This window comes from Mirounga leonina, unplaced genomic scaffold (genome assembly GCF_011800145.1).
Source record: "Mirounga leonina isolate KUSES-001 unplaced genomic scaffold, KU_Mleo_1.0 Mir_488, whole genome shotgun sequence".
Classification (NCBI taxonomy): Eukaryota; Metazoa; Chordata; class Mammalia; order Carnivora; family Phocidae; genus Mirounga; species Mirounga leonina.
The window spans coordinates 9,120,009-9,143,353 of NW_023270777.1; the positions used below are offsets into that span (position 1 = coordinate 9,120,009).

The window sequence follows — 23,345 nt, forward strand, 5'->3', positions numbered from 1 at the left end:
CAAGACATATAATTTCATTTACAAATATCTTGTTACATATCAGGGTGCGTGGGTGGCTCAGTTGGTTAAGTGACTGCCTTCGGCTCAGGTCATGATCCCGGAGTCCTGGAATTGAGTCAGAGGGAGTCTGCTTCTCCCTCTGACCCTACCCCCTCTTGTGCTCACTCTCTCTCTCTAATAAATAAATAAAATATTTTAATTAAAAAAAAAATCTTGTTACATATCTATAACATGTTTTTTAATGTTAAGTATATTACCATGGTTTCAGCTAAAAATCAGCAGAAAGCCTTAATATCATCAAATGTTGGCTTGGTATTTGTTTCCCTAGTTGATTTATGTGTTATGATTGGTTACTGTTGTCTCTTAGGTTACTTTTAGGCTAGAGTTTTCCCCCTCTGTCTTTTTTTCTCCTTGTAATAATTCATTGAAGAAACCCATGTTATATATACTTCCTAGCTGTGTTGCCCTGGAGAGTAGCCACTAGCCACAGGTAGCTATTGAGCACCTGAAACATAACTAGTCCAAACTGAGATGCCCTGTAAATTTAAAATGCACATCATACCTCAAAGACTTCGTACAAAAGAGAGTGTCTCATTAATAATTTTTACATTGATTGCATGTTGAGATTATAATATTGCATATATATTGGGCTAAATAATATTAAAAATAATTTCACTTGTTTCCTTTTATTTTTAATGGGGCTACTAGAAAACCTTAAATTACATACGTGACTTGCAATATACTTCTACGGGACAGTACTGATTTCGAATTTCATACAACATGGATTTTATTGAATGTTAAATAAGGGTTATTTAAGATGTTTCTCTTTTCCCTGTATTTCCAGTATATCATTCTTTAGATCTAGAGGCTTAATCAGATTCTGATTTGATGCTTTCCGAAATGTTTTTGGCAACCGTATCTCATATATCCCGTGTATACTACCAGAAGGCACATAATGCCTTGTTGAGGCCTCTTTGGTATATTAACAGCCACTGATGACCCTTTAATTCATTAGAGGTTGCAAAATGATGATGTTCTAATTTTTTTTGTTCCTTATCATGTATTAACTGGAATCCTTCCATAAAGAGAAATCTCTCCTCATCAACTGTGTGATCACACTTGATTACTATACAAGCTATGTATATTTTCCATAGGAAAAGGACAAACAGTTAATTCTTTCTATTTATTTACCAGTTTCCAGGCATCCTCCAAAAATAATCAATGAATATTTTTAGAGTAGTATTATGAAATCATGAATTTAAATGTGTGTTTTTGAAACCCATTGTATTTATTATCTTCACTGTTGTTCAAATTGTCCCATTATTATTAACTAGTGGGAGCCTCTTCAAGTTGTCTCCTGTGTCCTAGATATGATCTTAGTAATCTTTGATAGCTGTCCTGCCTTTTGGTGTCACAGAATGTTCCAGGCCTTGGTTCCTTTTAGTGAAAAGTAATACTTAAAAGCCACAGTGTAGCTTGCATAATGTTACCTCATTAGTTATTGTTTTTATTTTTAGGGCTTTTCTGTGGATGAAGCTAGGAAATATATTTTATTTTTTCCTTAAAACTAAAATAATTCATGAGTTTATACTGATACTCCCAATTCAAATTTGGATCTGTGGAGTTATTGCATAATCTCATCAATATTACATTTATATCTTCTTTCTGTCATGGCAAATTTATTTGTTCTCAGGGGCATCAGTAATTTGCCACTAATTTGCTTTATCAAACAACTACACACACAGCAGTTACAAAATAGCATTTTCATCACTACCACCAACAGTTTGATTATTTATTGAAAACACAGCTTTTGTTTTTTGCCATTCTTTTTCTTCTTGGGGTATATTTCACGAAGGATATACAGAAAATTGTTATGCTTTAAAGTCACTTAAAATATTTCATCTTTGATGGATGTCTGTGCTTCAAACTGGTTTCATTTTTCTCTTAATTTTTAGGGATGACTTTTTTACATTTTAATTTTCCTCCTAATACATTTACATGGTTCAAAAGTAAAATCTACAGAACGAGAAATATTCAAAAGAGTCTAGCTTCTTTTTTTTTTTTTTTAAGATTTTATTTATTTATTTGAGAGAGAGAGAATGAGAGAGAACATGAGAGGGGGAAGGGTCAGAGGGAGAAGCAGACTCCTCGCCGAGCAGGGAGCCGGATGCGGGACTCGATCCCGGGTCTCCAGGATCGTGACCTGAGCCGAAGGCAGTCGCTTAACCGACTGAGCCACCCAGGCGCCCCGGTAATTGTTTTCTTGATAGAAATTTGAGATCTAGGGACCCCTGGGTGGTTCAGCCAGTTAAGCATCTGCCTTCAGCCCAATTCATGATCCCAGGGTCCTGGGATGGAGTCCTGTCAGTCCTGCATCAGGCTCCTTACTCATCAAGGAGACTGCTTCTCCCTCCGCCTGCCACTCCCCCTGCTTGTGCACACACTCTCTCTCTAAATAAAATCATACAAAAAAAATTGAGATCTACATTTTACATTATCATGTGTTTTGATACTTCATTTTTATTTTAATCCAGTTAAAATATGAAAATCCAGTTTCACATAGTCTTTTTCTTTTTCTTTTTCTTTTATTTATTTATTTTTTTTTTTTTAGATTTTATTTATTTATTTGAGACAGAGAGAATGAGAGAGAGAGAGCACATGAGAGGGGGGAGGGTCAGAGGCAGAAGCCCGCTCCCTGCCGAGCAGGGAGCCCGATGCGGGACTCGATCCCGGGACTCCAGGATCATCAAAAGAGTCTAGCTTCTAATTTCAGTCCTCTCCACTCTCTCTATTTCCTCCTTCCTCTAACAGGTAACCACTAAAAAAATGTTATGGCTCATTCTTACATTTTTTTTATATAAGCACATATATAATTCATATCCTGACCAAAGAAGTTCTCCAGAGTCCCCAGGATTTCTAACTTTTCTTGCTCAAAGACAGAGCTTACAATATTCTGTATCTACAATCTGAATGATTAAACTGTCTTTTATTAAGTCATATTCTGTAGATTTGGAACTGAGGAAGAGCAGGTAGTATAGATAGGCCAGGGTTTTGAGGGAGAAAGGATGATTTGGGTAGAAACTACTAGCTGTTATCAAATGTTAAGACTTTCTAGGTAAGGAGGAAACCATACTGTTTGGCTCCAGATAATATAGTAAGACCAATATTTCAAAGTTAGAGAAAGCCAGATTTGAATTAGTCTGAAAAGAAAATCCTGCTTCAAGTAGAACTCAGGAAATGCAATGGGCTTCCTCTTGTAGTTTTAAGTTCTTATCAGTGGAGAGATTCACTCATCCTTTAAGGGTTGAACTAGTTGACTTCAGGGGTCATTTGGTGATTCTTATTTCTGGAGTATTCCTCCAGTTTTATATGTATTATTCTGCCCAGCAGTTCTCATTGTGTAGTCCCTGGGTGATCACAGTGTATTTATTTTAGGATTCCGTGACATTTAAAGATGTGGCTATAGACTTCACATTAGAAGAGTGGAGGTTGATGGACCCTTCACAGAGGAACCTACACAAGGATGTGATGCTAGAGAATTATAGGAATCTTGTCTCCCTGGGTAAGAATAACTTCTGTGTTCCCGTATCTACCCACTTGATCAGGTTTGCTGAAGATATAGAGCCTCTAAAGTACTTAACTGAACTTGGGGTTAGAGTTTAGGCATTAAGATCTCATATTAGGGGGATGTTGTTGGGAGTCATGCTGTCCCTTGCTCTTAATTAAGTGCCCCCCCCCTTTGTAGAGTAAGGAATACATATTTCATTGGGATCTTGGAGATTGTTGACAGTAGCCCAGATTTAGAACTAAAGTTTTTTCTGATCACTTTTATAAATGGGAGTTATCAGTACCTCTAGAAAGAAAGGAAAAAATGTGTTCATTTTCTTTCTAAACTCAGATTATTTCCATGTTCTATTATCCCAGAAAACCTGGGATCATGGTGTTGAGCTCCTTTGTAATCATCTGTAACACCACCGTACGATAGGATGTTCTGCTGTGCTGGGAATGCTCTGTATCTGTGCTGTACAATATGGCAGGCACTAGCCCCTTGAGGCTACTGAGAACTTGAAATCTGGCTAGTCCAACTGAAGAACTGAATTTTAAATTTTACATAGTTTTAACTAATTTAAATAGCCACATGTGGCTGTTGACAGCTCTATTGGGCAGTGCATCTCTAGAACTTCCCCTAATAGCCACTCTGCACTGAAGATTAAGAGCTGAGACTGAATGTGGCAATAGTTCTTACTCATAGACACAGTCAAGTCCTATTCATTTTTTTCTGAACAGGGCTCGCAGTTTCCAAACCAGACATGATATCTCATTTGGAGGATGGAAAAGGACCATGGGTTGTAGTGAGAGAAATTGCAAGAACCCCCTATCCAGGTGAGTTAATAAGAACGAGGAGGACTGGATTTATTTCAAGTTTATAGGTTATGGATGGAGTAGAACATCTGAAATATTTTGGGGAGTATCCTTGCTCAAAACTATCTCAGAAGAAGAGATTCTCTCCCTCCCTTGCTCTCTCTCTCCTTTTCCCTCTCCTATTGCTTCTCCTTCTCTCTCTATTCTCTACTTTTGATTCCCAATCCCATCTTACTTTGCTTTCTTGAGGTCATGATCTTCATACTTAGTCCTTCATTCAAACATGCACGAAGCACTCCTTTCAGTTCTGTCCTCTCCAGTTAACTTTACATTTTTCTCATTTGTTTAACCATTTTCTGACATCTCTTCCTTCATTAATTTTCCTGAAAACGCTTTCCTAAGCGTCACCACTGGTTCCTTTTAAGCCAAACCTATTGACTCATTATTTAACTTTCTTCACTTGCAAGCCTGCTGAAATTTGGGGGGAACCCTCCTGTTCTCCAGGTTCTTCGCTAATTGAAAATACAAACAAGGAATCAATTGAGAATCAAAATACAGTACTTACTTATGTATTTAACTGATGTTTATCGGACATCTGTATTCTGTGTCCTGGGTTAGGCACTAGGTCTACAGCAATGAGTAAGATGGACCAGGTCCCTGCCATCACGAAGATTAAATTTTTGAGAAATTAACAAGTATATAAATAAAAAGAAGCTAAATAATGGTTGTAACAACCTTCAGTTATGAGATCAATTGGGGGATATGAAAGAGTAACTGGGATGGAGATAAAGGTGCCTCCTTCAGAGAGTATGGTCAGGGAAGGCTTCTGAGGGGGGGACATTAAAGCTGAGCCCTGAAGATTCAGAAGCAACCAGCCAAGGGAAGAGGAAAGGAGAAGCATTCCAGGCAAAGGACCAGACACAGAAAAGAATGAAATGTGTTCTAGAAATGAAAAGGAGGCTGCTATGACTGAAGCCTCAGTGAGCAGGAGACTGGTATCAGAGTTAGACAACAGTCTGCCTACTCAGAGCTTTGTAGGTGATGGTAACTATCTGGATTTAATCAAAGTGAGTGTGAAGGCATTGACAGACTTTAATCAAGGATTTTTAGGAAATAACTCTGTGTGTGGAAATTGAACTTGAGGGCATTAAACCAGATAATGAGGTTACTACAATAGTCTAGGCAGAGATGATAACTTTCGTTAAACTGATAGTGGAGATGGAATTAAAGAAATAGATTCTAGTTCACTTGAGAATGTTATCACGATGCCATCCGTAACTCAATATGTTTTACATATATTCTTTTCATGTATCAATATTATAGATTTTTTATTCAAGTATAATTAACATAGTTTTATATGAGTTTCAGATGTACAATATAATGATTCAATAATTCTATTCATCACTCAGCATTCATCAAGATAAGTGTGCTCCTCGAGATGCCCTTCAACAGATAAATGGATAAAGAAGATGTGGTCCATATATACAATGGAATATTACTCAGCCATCAGAAAGGATGAATACCCAGCTTTTACATCAACATGGATGGGACTGGAGGAGATTATGCTAAATGAAATAAGTCAAGCAGAGAAAGTCAATTATCATATGGTTTCACTTATTTGTGGAACATAAGGAATAGCATGGAGGACATTAGGAGAAGGAAGGGAAAAATGAAGGGGGGGAAATCGGAGGGAGAGATGAACCATGAGAGACTATGGACTCTGAGAAACAAACAGGGTTTTAGAGGGGAGGTGGATGGGGGGATGGGTTAGCCTGGTGATGGGTATTAAGGAGGGCACATACTGCATGGAGCACTGGGTGTTATATGAAAACAATGGATCGTGGATCACCACATCAAAAACTAATGATGTATGGTGACTAACATAACATAATAAAATTAAATTAAATTAAAAAAAAAAACCTAAAAAAAAAAAAAAGATAAATGTGCGTGCTCCTTAATCCCCTTCACCTATTTCACCCATCCCCCCCCACCTCCCCTCTGGTGACCACCAGTTTGTTCTCTGTATTTAAGAGTCTGGAGGTGGGGGGTGGTTAATCTCTTTTCTTCGTTGTTCATTTGTTTTGTTTCCTACATTACACTCTGACTGACTTATTTCACTTAGCATAATACCCTCTAGGTCCATCCATGTTGTTGCAAATGGTAAGATTTCATTCTTTATTGTGGCCAAGTAATATTCCATTATATATCCATACCACATGTCCTTTATCCATTCATCTGTCAGTGGACACTTGGGTGGCTTCCATATCTTGGCTATTGTAAATAATGCTGCAATAAACATAGGGGTATATATATCTTTTCAAATTAGTGTTTTTGTTTTATTTGGGTAAATACCCAGTAGTGGAATACTGGATCTTATGATAATTCTGTTTTTAATTTTTTGAGGAACCTCCATACTGTTTTCCACAGTGGCTGCACCAATTTACACACCCAACAGTGAATGTGAGGGTTCCTTTTTCTTCACATCCTCACCAACATTTTTTATTTTGTGTGTTTTTTATTTCAGCCTTTCTGACAGGTGTGAGGTGGTATCTCATTGTGGTCTTAATTTGCATTTTCCTGATGAGTAGTGATGTTGAGCATCTTACCATGTCTCCATCAGCCATTCTGTATTTCTTCAGAAAAATGTCTTTTCGTGTCTTCTGCTCATTTTCAATTGAATTATTTGTTTTTTCGGTGTTGAGTTGTTTAAGTTCTTTGTATATTTTGGATATTAAGCCCTTATCAGATGTATCATTTGCAGTTATCTTCTCCCATTCAGTAGGTTGTCTTTTTGTTTTGTTGGTGATTTCCTTCACTATGCAAAAAGCTTTTTAGTTTGGTGTATTTAATAGTTTAATTTTACCTTTGATTTCCTTGCCTGAGGAGATATATCTAGAAAAATGTTTCTATGCCCAATGTCAAAGAAATCACTGTGTATGTTCTCTTCTAGGAATTTTATGGTTTCAGCTCTTACATTTAGGTGTTAAATCCATTTTGAGTTTATTTTTCTGCATGATGTAAGAAAGTGGTCCAGTTTCATTCTTTTGCATGTAGCTGTCCAGTTTTCCCAGCACTGTTTGTTGAAGACACAGTCTTTTCCCCATTGTGTATTCTTGCCTCCTTTGTTATAAATTAATTGACCATATAAACATGGGTTTATTTCTCGATTCTCTATTCTGTTCTATTCCATTGATCTGTGTCTGGTTTTGTGCCAGCACTATACTGTTTTGATTACTGCCACATTGTAATGTCATGAAATCTGAGATTGTGAAACCCCAGCTTTGTTCTTCTCTCTCTACCTTTTTTTTTTTTTTTTTGGAAAGGGGGTGGAGATCATGACCTGAGCCAAAATCAAGAGTCGGATGCTTAACTGACTGAGCCACCCAGGCGCCCCTGTTCTTCTTTTTAAGATTGCTTTGGCTATTTGGGGTCTTCTGTGGTTCCATGCAAATTTTGGGATTATTTGTTCTAATTCTATGAAATATGTTGTTGGTATTTTGATAGGAATTACATTGAATCTGTAGATTGCTTTGAGTAGTATGGATATTTTAACAATATTAGTTTTTCCAATCCATAAGCATGGAATATCTTTCCATTTGTTTCTGTCATCTTCAGTCCTTTTCATTAACGTTGAATGTTGAAAATATTATATATTTTTGAAAGGATGAATGAAAAGTAGACATTAGAGATAGTTTTAGATGACTCTTTAGAGAAGACTCCCCCCTCCCCACCCTGAAGAGGGAAAGAGAAATGGAGCAATAGCTACAGGAAAATATGGAATAAAGAACAAAAATCTTTTGTTTTATATTTGAGATGGGAGTTTTTATGGCATATTTGCGTGCTGATAACAATGATGCCATAATGGAGAGGGCGAAATTAACGTTGCAAGACCAAGATAGGATCAGTGAAGAACTAAAACTAAACTGTGTGAGAAGGTTAAAGGGAATAAACTCAAGAAAGGAAAAGGAGGGATTTACCACCAATAGGCAGAGAGGCCACCTCTTCTGCTATCACACTAGGATAGTTGAAGAAGGTGGATGCAGATAATAGGTCAACCAGTAATGGGAAGATCAAGACATTCTATTATAATAGCTTTTGAACTGAAAGTAAAATATGAAGCAAGGCCATCAGCTTATAGTAAGGTGAAGAAAGAGTTGTGAGAGAGGGAAAGATACATATTTTTTTTAAGATTTTATTTATTTTTTCAACAGAGAGAGCAAGACAGCGAGAGAGGGAACACAAGCAGGGGGAGTGGGTGAGGGAGAAGCAGGGCTTCCCGCTGAGCAGGGAGCCCAATGCAGGGCTCGATCCCAGGACACTGGGATCATGACCTGAGCCGAAGGCAGACGCTTAACGACTGAGCCACCTAGGCGCCAGGAAAGATACTTTTTTTTTTTTTTTTAAGATTTTATTTATTTATTTGAGAGAGAGAGAACACAAGCAGCGGGGGAGGGGCAGAGGGAGAGGGAGAAGCAGGCTTCCCGCCAAGCAGGGAGCCCGATGCGGGACTCGATCCCGGGACTCCAGGATCATGACCTGAGCCGAAGGCAGCCGCTTAACCAACTGAGCCACCCAGGCGTCTGAAAGATACATATTTTAAGATACATAGATTTCATTGGGGAAGCCATGTTGGCCTGATGCTTTTATTATGGAAAGTGTTTATAGTTTCTATTCCTTCTGTAGTTATAGGACTATTAATATTTCTTATTCCTTCTTGTTTCGGTTTAGTACATTGTGTTTATCTGGCAATTGATCCATTTTATCTAAAATTTAAATTTATTGGCATATTACCCTCTCTTTTAAATGTCTGTATGGATCTGAGGTGATGTCTCTCTTTTCTTTTCTTTCTTTCTTTCTTTCTTTCTTTCTTTCTTTCTTTCTTTCTTCTTCTTTTTGATGTCTCCCTTTTCATTCCTGACATTGACTTTTTTTTTTTTTTTTTTCTTCTCTCTTTTAGCTTATCAGTCTTGCCTAGGGTTTATCAATCTTATTTGGCTTTTAAAGAATCTTTTTGGTATGTTTGATTTCTATATCATTACTTTCTTCTCTTTATTTTGTTGTTTTTAACCTTTTTAACATTTAATTTGCTGATCTTTTTTAACTTCCTGAGTTGGATATTTATATCATTGATTTTCAGCCATACTTTTTTTATAACTTATTTAAGGCTATCTAGACTTCATCACACCCCATAAAAGACCAAAAAAATTTTAACAACAACAAACGAAAGAAACCCTACATTACACCCTTTTTTTATGTAGCAACTGCATAATTATTGAGTTCAAAGCATTTGGTAATTTCCGTTGTGATGTCTTTGTTCCTCAGGTTATTTAGAAATATTTTTCTTAATTTTGTACCATCTGGGGATTTTCTAGTAATCTTGCTACCTTAATTTTTCCTGTGGTCAGAGATGCTGTGTATGATTTCAGTCTTTACAAATTTCTTAAAATTTGCTTCACCACATGGACAATTTTGAAAACATTTTGTGTGCACTTGGAAAATGTGTAGCCTATAGGTATTGAGTGCAGTTTTAGATATATCAAGTTTTTGTTTTAAGATTTTATTTATTTGAGAGAGAGCACACAAACCAGGGGGAGGAGCAGAGGGAGGCGAGAGGGGGAAAGAATCTCAAACAGACTCTGCATCAAGTGCAGAGCCCAGTGCAGGGCTCAGTCTCACGACCCTGAGATCATGACCTGAACCAAAACCAAGAGTCAGAGGCTTAGCTGACTGAGCCACCCAGACACCCCAGATATATCAAGTTTTTTGTTTTGCTAAAATCTAAGCATTTATTGATTGTCAGCTTATTCTGTGAGTTATTAAGAAAGATTTTTTTAATGTTTCCCAGTAAGACTGTAGATTTGTCTGTTTCTTATTTTAGTTACTTTAATTTTTTCTTTGTATTTTGAGGCTGTATTATTAGGTAAATACAAAGTTATAACTGTTACACCTTTCTGTTAAATTGGACCTTTTATTCTTCTGAAGTGTCTTCTTTATCTCCTCAATGGTTTTTGCCTTGTACTAATATCACTATAGCATCTTTCTTTTGGTTATTGTTTATATAGTATCTCATTTTAATTCTGTTATCTTTTATATATCCTTGTATTTTGTTTCTAAGTAGCATATTGTTGGATTTTTGTTTTAACCAATTGTTAGATTTTTATCTTAACCAGATTTTGTTTGCAACCCAGATGGTACAGAATTACTTCTTTTTTTTTTTTTTAAGATTTTATTTATTTATTTGAGAGAGAGAATGAGAGAGAGAGAGCACATGAGAGAGGGGAGGGCCAGAGGGAGAAGCAGACTCCCTGCCGAGCAGGGAGCCCGACGTGGGACTCGATCCCGGGACTCCAGGATCGTGACCTGAGCCAAAGGCAGTCACTTAACCGACTGAGCCACCCAGGCGCCCCTGGAATTACTTCTAAATAACCTGAGGGACACTCTGTATCTTTTGGAGTATTTAGTTCATATTTACATAATACAATTGCATAGTGTTTAAATCTGTCATCTAACTGTGAAAGTATCTTGCCTGTTCTATATTCTCTTTTCCCCATTCATGCCTTTAGATTTATTATCTCTTATTTTTCTGTTTCCCCCTCTAATAACTTGATAATTATAAATTTCTAAAATTATTGGCTTAATGGTTAACTTTGAGATTAAAGCATGCATCATTGATTCAGCAGTCTTAGATTTTCTCTCTTCCCACACAACACAAGTATCTTAGAACAACTTATTTAACCTAATTTATATGTTGTTGAAATTATGTATTTTAATTGTATTTATATGTCAAATCTCATAAGACTATGTTCTGTGCAGTCAGTATTCATTTAGATTTATCTATATTTTTTATAGATTTTATAGATTTATCTATATCTCTTCATTTTTTCTTCATTTCTAAGCTTCTACCTAGGGTTATTTTTCTTCTGCTTAAAGAATACTCTCTAATATTTAATTTTATTCACACCTGCCAGTATCCTATTCCCTCCATTTTTCTTTTTATCTAAAAATATTTTTAATCTTCTTTTTGGATAATATTTTTGGTAAGTTTAGACTTCTAGGTTGGCATCACATTCTTTCAGCATTGTGAAAATATCATTCCTTGTTTTCTGTCTTACATCAAATCTTCTGACTTACATCAAGTCAACCGTCTGTTTAATTCAGGAGTCAGTAAACCTTTTCTGTAAAAGGTAAGACAGTAGATATTTTAGGCATTGTGGAAACATAATAGCTCTGTTGCAACCACTCCATTTAGCAATTGTAAGCACAAAAGCATCCAAAGACAAAATATTAACCAAAGAATGTGGTTAAATTTCCACTAAAACCTTATTTATGGACACTGAAATTTGAAATTCATATGATTTTAATGTGTTACAGTATATTATCCTTATAATATATTTTTCAACCATTTAAAACTATATATTCTTATCTCACTGGCCATACAAAAATATGTAGTGGAACAGATTTGGCTGTAGTTTGCAACCTGTGACTGATTGATTCACCTTGACAGAAATCTGTCTTTCAGTTTATTTTATATTTCCTTTGTATTTTTCCTACTTGGGATTAATTTGGCTTCTAATATCTGTGGCTTGATATTTTTTATCTGTTTTGGAAAATGTTTTGGTGTTAATGTCTTTGAACTTGATTTCATCTCATTCTGACTCACTTCTCTTTCTAGTCTTCTGGGACTCTTAGAAGATAGAGTGTGATAGACCTTTTCTGTGATAGACCTTTTCACTCTATCCTATATGTCTCTGTAATGTTTTTTAAAATAATTTTTTCAAGTTTTTCATCATTCTGTACTTCAATATGCATATTTTCTACTGACTTAATTTCCATTTTAACACTCTCATGTGTCGTATCTACTGTGCTTTTAGTCTTTGAGTTCTTATTTTCCAGTTCTAGAATTGGCATTTGATTCTTATTTTATACTTTCCAATTATTTGGTGAAATTATTGGTCTTGTCTTATTTTCTTGAATGTACTAATCAGCATTATTTTAAGACCTCAACTGTCTGGATACCTTTTAGATCTGTTTCTATTATCTGTTTTTTCTCTTGAATTTTTTTTTTCCCCTCTCTCTTTTTTTTAAGATTTATTTATTTGAGAGAGAAAGAGAGCGGGGTGGGGGCATTGGGGGAGGAAGAGAGAAACTTAAGCAGACTGTGGGCTCAGCATGGAGCCCAACACAAGGCTCAGTCTCGCGACCCTGAGATCATGACCTGAGCTGAAACCAAGAGTGGACACTCACCAACTGCACCACCCACGTGCCCCTCTCTTGACTTTTTTCTAATGAGTCTTTTGTCTTCTTGTATGCCTATTAGTTTTCATTGTCAAGCATTGTTATGAGAATTTGAGGTTCTGGATTGTGTAATCTTTTTCCATAGAGAATTATTTGCCTTGGTGGGCTGCTAGGATAAAGGCCGTAACCATCCCCAGTTACCTTAATTCAATTTAACATTTAAGTGAACTGGGCTCTAGGGGTGCCCTCTTTGGTGTCCCTGAATCCAAATCTTTGTCCTTTTTTTTTAAAGGTTTTATTTTTAAGTAATCTCTACACCAAACGTGAGGCTCAAACTTACAACCCTCAGATCAAGAGTTGCATGGTCTACCAACTGTGCCAGCCAGGCGACCCTCAAATCTTGGTCTTTTTTAAAAAGATTACACTGTGGGGTGGTGGTCTTAAAACTTGCTTGTATATACAATTTGATATTTTACTCTTTTCAAAAAAAATTTATTTGAGAGAGAGTGAGCATGCACGCATGCACAGGTAGGGGGAGAGGCAGAGGGAGAGAATCCTCAAGCAAACCCTCCACTGAGTGTGGAGTCCAATGGAGGGCTCGATCTTATGACCCATGAGATCATGACCTGAGCCAAAACCCAGGAGTCAGATGCTCACTGACTGAGCCACCCGGGTTCCCCAATATTTTACTTTTTTTTTTAAAGATTTATTTATTTATTTGAGACCAAACACAAGCAGGAGTGGGAGAGGGAGAGAGAATCTCAAGCAAACTCCACACAGCACAGAGCCCAACTCGGGGCTCAATCTCACAACTCTGAGATCACAACCTGAGCTGAAACTAAGAGCTGGACACTTAACTGACTCTGCCAGCCAGGCACCCCAATATTTTACTTTTTAAAACACTTTTTATTTTTTCAAGTAGGCTCCACGTGGAGTCCAAAATGAGGTTTGAACTCACAACCCTGAGATCAAAACCCAAGCTGAGATCAAGAGTCAGATGTTCAACTGACTGAGCCAGTCAGGCGCTCCACACTTTTATACTTGTTTTTTTTTTTTTTAAGATTTTTTATTTATTTGACAGAGATAGAGAGTGCACACACAAGCAGGAGGAGAGGCATAGGGAGAGGGTGAAGCAGGCTCCCCACGGAGCAGGGAGCCAGATGTGGGGCTCGATCCCAGGACCCTGGGATCATGACCTGAGCCAAAGGCAGATGCTTAACTGAGCCACCAGGCACCCCTGCATTTTTATACTTCTTTTAAATTTCTAATTAACTTTCAGGCAATTATTTCTAAATGTGTAAAAACAAATTGGTGATGTAATGTATGGGGATTAACATAAGAATAAAAAAAAAATTGGATGGGGGCACCTGGGTGGCTCAGTCGTTAAGCGTCTGCCTTCGGCTCAGGTCATGATCCCGGGGTCCTGGTATCAAGCCCCGCATCAGGCTCACTGCTTGGCGGGAAGCCTGCTTCTCTCTCTCCCATCCCCTCTGCTTGCGTTCCCTCTCTTGCTGTGCCTCTCTCTGTCAAATAAATAAATAAAATATTTTTAAAAATAAATAAAATAAATTGGATCAAAACCTTTTGTGGATAGTGGAATGTTTCATGACTTTAAAATTCAAGGTGTAAGTAGTTTTGATCTGATTTTTTTTACAGACTTTCAGGAATGTTCTTAAGACATAAAAAGGTTGCAAAACTACCCTTGATGATTATTATTACTATTCAAAACATTAATAACTATAAATATTAATTTTGACTAATTTGCTGTTCAACTACTTTCTGAAAAATCATAGTGTTTTTTTTCCATAAACATCTGATTAAAAAGTACATACAAAGACTTGAAGAAACTACCCTAGGAAATTTGAGAAAGCCCTCATACAAAAAGCCAGCAAGCAAAGAATGAGAACAAAAAGAAAGTATGGTTGGGAACAAATGCCCTCATTTGAGAAAGGCCTCATACAAAAAGCTAGCAAGCAAAGAAGGAGGACAAATAGAAAGTATGGTTGGGAGCAAACAAATGCCTGGTTGTAGAGTAAATGGGAAGCAAGAAAGTAGTCACAACTTTTGAAGAATGATCTGGGGAAAAAAAAAGTTCACTGTAAAGGGAATGAGAAAAGAAGTATTTGAGATCCTTAGATTCTAGGAGGTTACCATAAATGAATTTTTTTAGTAGGGGAAAAACTGAGTTTACTACTTTGGTTCTTGGTTCAACCAGCCTCCCTCAAACCTACCTCTTTCTTCTTAGAAAACAAGGCCAATTTGCAAGCAGTTAAAACTTCGTATTCATTATCAGCTGAGGTTTCCCTTTTATTATCCTGTTTACTGAGATCTTCCTAGCTTAGGAAATGGGAGTCATTTGATTTGATTTGATTTATTTCTTTTTTTCCCCCAGAGTTGGAGACCAAACATGCAACCAAGAATATATCAACTGCGGATATTTCTGAAGATGTATCACAAGAGACCATAATAGATAAACTCACAGAGAATGGTCTATGGAACTCCAGAATGGGAGGATTATGGAAATGGAATGAAAGGATATTGAGATTGCAAAATAGTCAGGAAAATCATTTGAACCAAAAAATAGTTACTCACAAGAAAATTCCCTCTGGTCAAAGAGGCTTTAGATTTGGATCTATTCTTTTTCCTGAAGCAGGAGTCATAAGAGAAGAACCCCACAGCAAATGCCAAATACGTGAAAATTTCACTGAGAATTTAGATTTGATTACAGATACACATATGGGGAAGAAAATTTGCAAGGATACAGAAGGCAGCAAAGCCATAAGGCCTACTTCAGAACTTATGTTAGGGAAAAAATACAATAATAAAGAAAAGCCCTATAAATGTAGTACATGTGAAAAGTCCTTTCGTTATAGGTCACTACTCATTCAACATCAGAGAACTCACACTAAAGAAAAACCTTATGAATGTAATGAATGTGGGAAAATGTTCAGCCAGCCTTCATATCTCAGTCAACATAAAAAAATTCACACTGGAGAAAAACCCTATAAATGTAATGAATGTGGAAAGGCCTTCATTGCTTCTTCATCACTTATGGTACATCAGAGAATTCATACGAAGGAGAAACCTTATCAATGCAATGTCTGTGGAAAATCTTTTAGCCAGTGTGCTCGCCTTAATCAACACCAGAGAATTCAAACCGGAGAGAAACCCTATAAATGTAGTGAATGTGGGAAAGCTTTCAGTGATAAATCAAAACTTGCAAGACATCAGGAAACTCACAATGGAGAGAAGCCCTACAAATGTAATGACTGTGGGAAAGCCTTTAGGAATAAGTCATATCTTAGTGTACATCAGAAGACCCATACTGAAGAGAAACCATATAAATGCAATGAATGTGGGAAATCTTTCAAGAATACCACAATTTTTAATGTCCATCAGAGAATCCATACTGGAGAGAAACCCTTTAGATGTAATGAATGTGGGAAAGCCTACAGAAGTAATTCAAGCCTTATTGTACATATAAGAACTCATACTGGGGAAAAACCCTATGAATGTAATGAATGTGGGAAAGCATTCAATCGTATAGCAAATTTCACAGAACATCAAAGAATTCATACAGGAGAAAAACCTTATAAATGTAATGAGTGTGGGAAAGCATTCATTAATTATTCATGCCTTACTGTACACCACAGAATGCATACAGGAGAGAAACCTTATAAATGTAATGAGTGTGGAAAGGCCTTCATGCGTTCTTCATCCCTAATTATACATCAGCGAATTCATACTGAAGAGAAACCTTATCTATGTAATGAATGTGGGGAATCTTTCAGAATAAAATCACACTTAACTGTACATCAGAGGATTCATACTGGAGAGAAACCATATAAATGTAATGAATGTGAGAGGGCATTTACCAAAATGGTAAATCTCAAAGAGCATCAGAAAATTCATACTGGAGTGAAACCTTATAAATGCTATGATTGTGAAAAATCTTTCAGGACTAAGTCATACCTTATTGTACATCAAAGGACACATACTGGAGAAAAACCATATAAGTGTAATGAATGTGAGAAAGCTTTCACTAACACATCACAACTTACTGTACATCAAAGAAGGCATACTGGAGAAAAACCCTATAAATGTAATGAGTGTGGGAAGGTTTTCACAAGTAACTCAGGCTTTAATACCCATCAGAGAACGCATACGGGAGAGAAACCATTTAAGTGTAATGACTGTGGGAAAGCATTTAGCCAGATGGTACATGTCACAGAACATCAGAAAATCCACAGTGGAGAGAAACCCTATAAATGTGATGTCTGTGGAAAAGCCTTTAGGAGGGGTTCATACCTAACAGTGCATTGGAGAACACATACTGGAGAAAAACCCTATACATGCAAGGAATGTGGAAAAGGTTGTATCACCCTATCGCAGCTAACTCTTCATCAGAGAATTCATACTGGGGAAAGGCCCTATAAATGTGAAGAATGTGGGAAAGCCTTCAGAACCAACTCAGACTTTACTGTACATCTGAGGATGCATACTGGAGAAAAACCCTATAAATGTAATGAGTGTGGAAAAGCCTTTAGGAGTAGCTCAAGCCTTACTGTACATCAAAGAATACATCAAAGAGAAATTCAGCTAATATAAAGATTAATAAATCATTCATCCAGATGCCAACTCCACAAGAAGAATCATAAACTGTGTCTTTTATGAATGTGGGGAAACTTCCAGGAGCAGTTCACCAGAAAATACACACTTAAGAGATACTTTAGAGGGGGCGCCTGGGTGGCTCAGTCGGTTAAGCATCTACCTTCAGCTCAGGTCATGATTCCAGTATCCTGGGTTCAAGCCCCACATCGGGCTCCCTGTTCAATGGGGAGTCTGCTTCTCCCTCTGCCCCTCCCCCTGCTCTTGCTCTCTCTCAAATAAAGAAAATCTTTTAAAAAGAGAGAGATACTTTAGAAACATAAGAATGTGGTAAAGCATACAGTTATATTAAATCTTAGAAGTTCTAAGAAAATTCACAATAGAGAAAAATAATGGACAAATGAAAGTATTCATCCAGATTTCATACTTTATTCACTTAACAAATCTTCAATGAATTGCCTATGTATTTTTTGCCTGTTTTTCTATTGGTTTGTCTTTCTCATCAATCTGGAGGTGCTCTTTATATATTTGAAATATTAATCCTTTTTCATGTGTGTTGCAAATTTTTTTAATCTAGTGATTGTCTTTATGCTTTTTTATATAGTAAAAGAGTTTAACATTTTAATTTTTCATAGTAAGATATTTATACATTTTCCTTTTAGATTGTTAATTTACTCTTTTAGTTAAAAGGGTTTCCTTAATCCGTAGGTTATACAATAGTCTCCTAAATTTGTTTACATTAAAGTCTTTAATCCGTCTGGACTAGATGGCCAGTCATAGAAGAGTAAATGGCCATTAATCTCTGAAAATGTTATGAACCTAAGGAGTACTCAGGGAAATGCAAATTAAGACAACCAATGAGATGTCACTTCCACTTCGTGGAGCTGGCAAAAATTAAGAGATCTTTTGCTACTTGGTTTTGGGGAACCATCTACTTTTACAAAAAGGTTATATCAACTTATATTTCCACCAGCAATTCAGCAATATATATTTAAAAGTTTTTAAATAAAATTTTAAAATAAAAATACTTTGACCTAGCAGTCTCAGTTTGGGAATCTGTCCCCACAGAAATAACATCATCAATGCATAAAAATACAAATAAGGAGTTCCATCGAAGTATCGTTTGTAGAGACAAAGTAGAAAAACAAATGGAGACAAAGTGAATGCCCATTGATGGGGGAATTGTGATATAACCATTCTATGGAACAGCATGAGAGTAATTTTTAAAATTAGTTATTTCTACATTAGTTGATCTCAAGGTATTTCCACAAATTTTAATAACTAATTGCTTTATTACAGAGCTTTATGTGTACAGGATTTTATTTTTGTTAATGATTATACCCATTTATGTGTATATGTGTGTATGTGTTGAGCATGGAAACAAGTATATATACCAGAAGAATATATACCAGGCTGTTATTATTGGTTAGCTTGAAGGGAGGGAGAAAAGTAGGGAGATAAATGGGGGAGAGGACTGGAATTTTTTTTTTAATTTAAATGCAGCATGTATGGCTTAAAACTCAATGTAAAACTGTATTTGTGTGAACTTTTGAGAACCATGAATGAAAGGATGTTGTCTTCAGATCTCTATGATTGTGAACTCTCTCTAAAAAAAAAAAAGAATGTTGTCTTCAGATCTCTATGATTGTGGACTCATCTCTTATTTCTGTCAATGTTTGACTTTATTTTTTGAAGTTGTATTATTCAGTACATATAAACTTAGCATTGTTATATCTTCTTGTTGAGTTGACCCTTGTATTATATATCCTTCTCTACCTCTAGTAATTTTTTGATATAAATTCTACTTTTTCTGATATTAATATAGTGAAAACAATTTTGTTTTGGTAAATGTTTTCATGGTGTGTTAGGCAGAATTTTAAAATGGTCCCCAGATGCCCACCCCCTCATATACAAGCAGTTCCCAGTTATTCAGTTAAACACCAATCTAGGTGATTTTGTGAAAGGATTTTGCAAATGTAATTAAGGTCCCAAATCAGTTGACTCAAAAATAAAGAAATTACCCTGAGTGGGCCTGACCTAATCAGGTGAGATCTTAAAAAGCATAAGGCTCTTCCTGGTGAAAGAGTTTTGACATATGGGAATTTGATGTAAGTGATATTCTTCATTGCTGGCTTTAAAGATAGAGGGGCTATGTTATAAGAAATGTGGTCATTCTTTAGGAACTGAGAGCATTTTGTGGCTGGGAGCTAGCAGAAAACAAATACCTCAGTTGTGTAACTTCAAGGAACTGAATTTTGCTAACAAGTTGAGTGAGTCTGGAAATTGATTCTTCCCTAGTCTCCATACAAAACTCAACTCAGACTCCTTGATTTCAAACTTTGAAACCTGAGCAAAGAATCCATCATACCATGTTGAACTTCTGATCTACAGAACAGTAAACTAATAAGTAGTTGTTGTTTTAAGCTGTTGTTTGCATTAATGTGTTATGTAGCAGTAGAAAACAAATCCACATGATATAGCTCTTTTTCATTCTTTTACTTTCAACTTATCTGTGCCCATAAATTTAAAATGTGTCTCTTATACGCAGTATGTATTTGGGTCTTTTTTTTTTTTTTTAAGATTTTATTTATTTATTTGAGAGAGAGAGAATGAGAGAGAGCACATGAGAGGGGGGAGGGTCAGAAGGAGAAGCAGACTCCCTGCCGAGCAGGGAGCCCGATGCGGGACTCGATCCAGGGACTCCAGGATCATGACCTGAGCCGAAGGCAGTCGCTTAACCAGCTGAGCCACCCAGGCGCCCTGGGTCTTATTTTTATCTAGTCTGACAATCTTTGTATTTAAGGGTTTAATCCATTTATATTTATTGTAATTACTAACATATTTAGGTGTATCTGTCATTTTATTTATTTTTTATTTGCTTTATCTGTTACTTCTGTTTTTCTTTTCTTGCTTTTCTTTGGACTAATCAAATACATTTCATTATCTCATTTTCACCCTATTCAATTTAATTGTAAATTCATTTATTATTTTGGTGGCTACCCTAGAGCAGTGTTTCCTATAACTATTTTCATAGTAATTCTAAGACATTATTTACCTTTATTACTCTCATTTTTCTCATGAGTTTAGATCAGTGTTTTTCAAAAACTGCATGACATGATATTACAAATGACTTAATGCAAAAAGAGATCTGAGAATTTGGCTATCCTCTATTAAGCCGTTGTTACTGACTGAATTGTGTGCCCCCAAAATTTGTATGTTGAAGTCCTAACACCCAGTACCTAATAATATGACTGTATTTTGAGATACGGCCTTTAAAGAGATGATAAGTTAAAATGAGGTTGTTAAGGAGGGCCCTAATCACATCTCACAGGTGTTCTTATAAGAAGAGGATATTTGGATTCACAGAGAGACACCAGGGGTGCACATATATAGAGAGACAGCTGTGCAAAGAGGCAACAAGAGACTGGCTATCAGCAAGCCAAGGAGAAAGGCATCAGGAGAAATCAGCCCTGCAGACATCTTAATCCTGGACTTCTTACCTCCAGAACTGTGAGAAAATTAATATCTATTGTTAAAATCACCTCTGGTGTTTTGTTAGCAGTTCTAGCAAACTAATACAGTCAAGCATTAAGGAGATTTGCAAAAATGTAAAACCATACCACTCTGCACTAATTTTTTGTTTTGAAAATATTATTTTTATTAAAATATTATTTTTTCAATATCATGTCATTGTTTATTGTCAATTTTAATGCATTAATATTTTTATTTTTCCAGTTTTAATTTCAAATATGGTACATATCAATAGATATAACCCACATAAATTAAAGCTCTTTGGCTTCCTCAATAATTTTTAAAAATTTTAAGAGTGTCTTGAGACTGAAATGTTCGAAAATCATTGCCCTTAAAATTCCCTATGAATCTTTGACTCAATAGAGCACTCTTGAAATTAATATTTTAACATTTCAAAGCAATGAAAAAACTAAGTTTAATTCTATTTTCTCCTTGACATTTGTTCCATTGTTAAGTATTTTATTTCTACATATGTTTTAAATTCCAAAAGATATTATTACTGTTTTTGTGTTAGCAATGTTTGTTGATATTTACTCACATATTTACCTAGTTTTCTTCATTCTTTCCTGAAGTTCCTTGTTCCAAGGAGGATCATTTCCCTTCTGTCTGGTTAATTCTTTTTGACATGTATTATAATTTCCCAGTGGGTTATCTTAGTGTTTGAGTTATTTTTATTTTGCATTAATTTAGAAAGGATATTTTCCCTTGGATTAGGATTCTAGGCTGGCATATTGTTTTTTGTTGTCTTTTTCCTTTCATCGCCTAAAATAAAATGACATTGCTGTCGTCTGGCTCCTGCAGTTCTTAATAAAAGTCAATTATACATTCTTGTTTTTATCTTTTTATAGCTGCTTTTAAGATTTTTATCTTTGCCCTTGGTTTTTATAAGTTTTTATAAGAACATTTTATTTTATTTTAAGTAAACTCTACACCCAAGGTGGGACTCAAACTCATGACCCCAAGATCAAGAGTTGCATGCTCTACTGACTGACCCAGCCAGGTGCCCCCCGTTTTTATAAGTTCTAAAGTATATGCCTAGGTGTGAAGGTCTTTTTGGTTTATGTTTAAATCCCATTTACAGTTTGTAGAGCTTCTTGAGACTGTGCTATAATGTCTTTCATCAGTATGAGGAAATTCTCAGCCAGTGTTTCCTTAAATATTGCTTCTGCCCCATTTTCTCTCTCCCTCATTCCAGGATTCCAATTATATATAAATTAGAACTTTCACATGTTCCAGATGCCTTTTAAGGTTTTCTGTATTTCTCTGTGTGCATCAAACTGGATACTTTCCATTGACTTGCCTTTTCATTAACTAATATCTATTCTGCTATTTTTATTTTGTTTTTATTTTTTAAATTTTATTTTATTTAAATTCAATTAACATATAGTGTATCATTAGTTTCAGAGGTAGAGTTCAGTGATTCATCAGTTGCATATAACACCCAGTGCTCATTACATCACATGCCTTCCTTAATGTCCATCACCCAGTTACGCCATCCCCCCACCCACCTCTGATCCAGCAACCCTCAGTTTGTTTCCTATAGTTAAAAGTCTCTTGGGCGCCTGGGTGGCTCATTTGGTTAAGTGACTGCCTTCAGCTCAGGTCATGATCCTGGAGTCCCTGGATCGAGTCCCGCATCAGGCTCCCTGCTCACCAGGGAGTCTGCGTCTCCCTCTGACCCTCCCCCCTCTCATGTGGTCTCTCTCTCTCTCTCATTCTCTCTCTCAAGTAAATAAATAAAAAATCTTAAAAAAAAAAGTCTCTTATGGTTTGACTCCATCTCTGATTTCATCTTATTTTTTTTCTCTCCCTTCCCATATCATCCTGTTTTTTTCCTTAAATTCCACATATGAGTGAAATCACATGATAATTGTCTTTCCCTGATTGACTTATTTCCCTTAGCATAATACCCTCTAGCTCCATCCACATGATCGCAAATGGTAAGATTTCAATTTTTTGATGGCTGAGTAATATTCCATTGTATTATTCTGCTGTTTTTAATCTTCCATTAAACCCATCTCTTTTTTTTTTTTTTTTTGAGATTTTATTTATTTATTTGACAGAGAGAGACACAGAGAGAGAGGGAACACAAGCAGGGGGAGTGGGAGAGGGAGAAGCAGGCTTCCCGCAGAGCAGGGAGCCCGATGCGGGGCTCGATCCCAGGACCCTGGGATCATGACCTGAGCTGAAGGCAGATGCTTAATGACTGAGCCACCCAGGCGCCCCTAAACCCATCTCTTAAATTCTTAATTTTAGTCAGATTTTTTGTTTCTGGAATTTTTTTCTGTCTTTAGATGGATTCTAGGTATCTGCTGAAATTCTCCATTCTTTTCTCAAATTCTTAAATCTATTGAAAATGTTTACTTTAAAATCCCTGACTATTGGGGCACACTGGGTGTTATACGCAAATAATGAATCATGGAACACTACATCAAAAACTAATGATGTAATGTATGGTGATTAACATAACATAATAAAAAAAAATGTGAAAAAAAAAAACCTCTACTCAGCAATAAAAAGGAACAAACCACTAACATGGATGAAAACATACTGTGTGAAAGAAACCTTACCAAAAAAAGGACACACACTTTGTATGATTTCATTTGTTT

General features: G+C 36.2%; 1 protein-coding gene across 4 annotated transcripts in view; it reads left to right on the plus strand.

Moving 5' to 3' along the window:
* ZNF624 (zinc finger protein 624) overlaps positions 1-17,731 on the plus strand; it is a 44,733-nt gene extending 27,002 nt beyond the window's left edge. For 2 of the 4 annotated variants that reach the window (XM_034989654.1, XM_034989653.1), the window contains exons 4-6: positions 3,436-3,562; positions 4,288-4,383; positions 14,990-17,731. In XM_034989654.1, the coding sequence (XP_034845545.1) occupies positions 3,436-3,562; positions 4,288-4,383; positions 14,990-17,205 (2,439 nt within the window). In that variant the 3' untranslated portion in view covers positions 17,206-17,731. The remainder of the gene's footprint in view (positions 1-3,435; positions 3,563-4,287; positions 4,384-14,989) is intronic. The other 2 variants (XM_034989655.1, XM_034989656.1) reach the window with 2 other exon arrangements.
* The last annotated feature ends 5,614 nt before the right edge of the window (positions 17,732-23,345 follow it).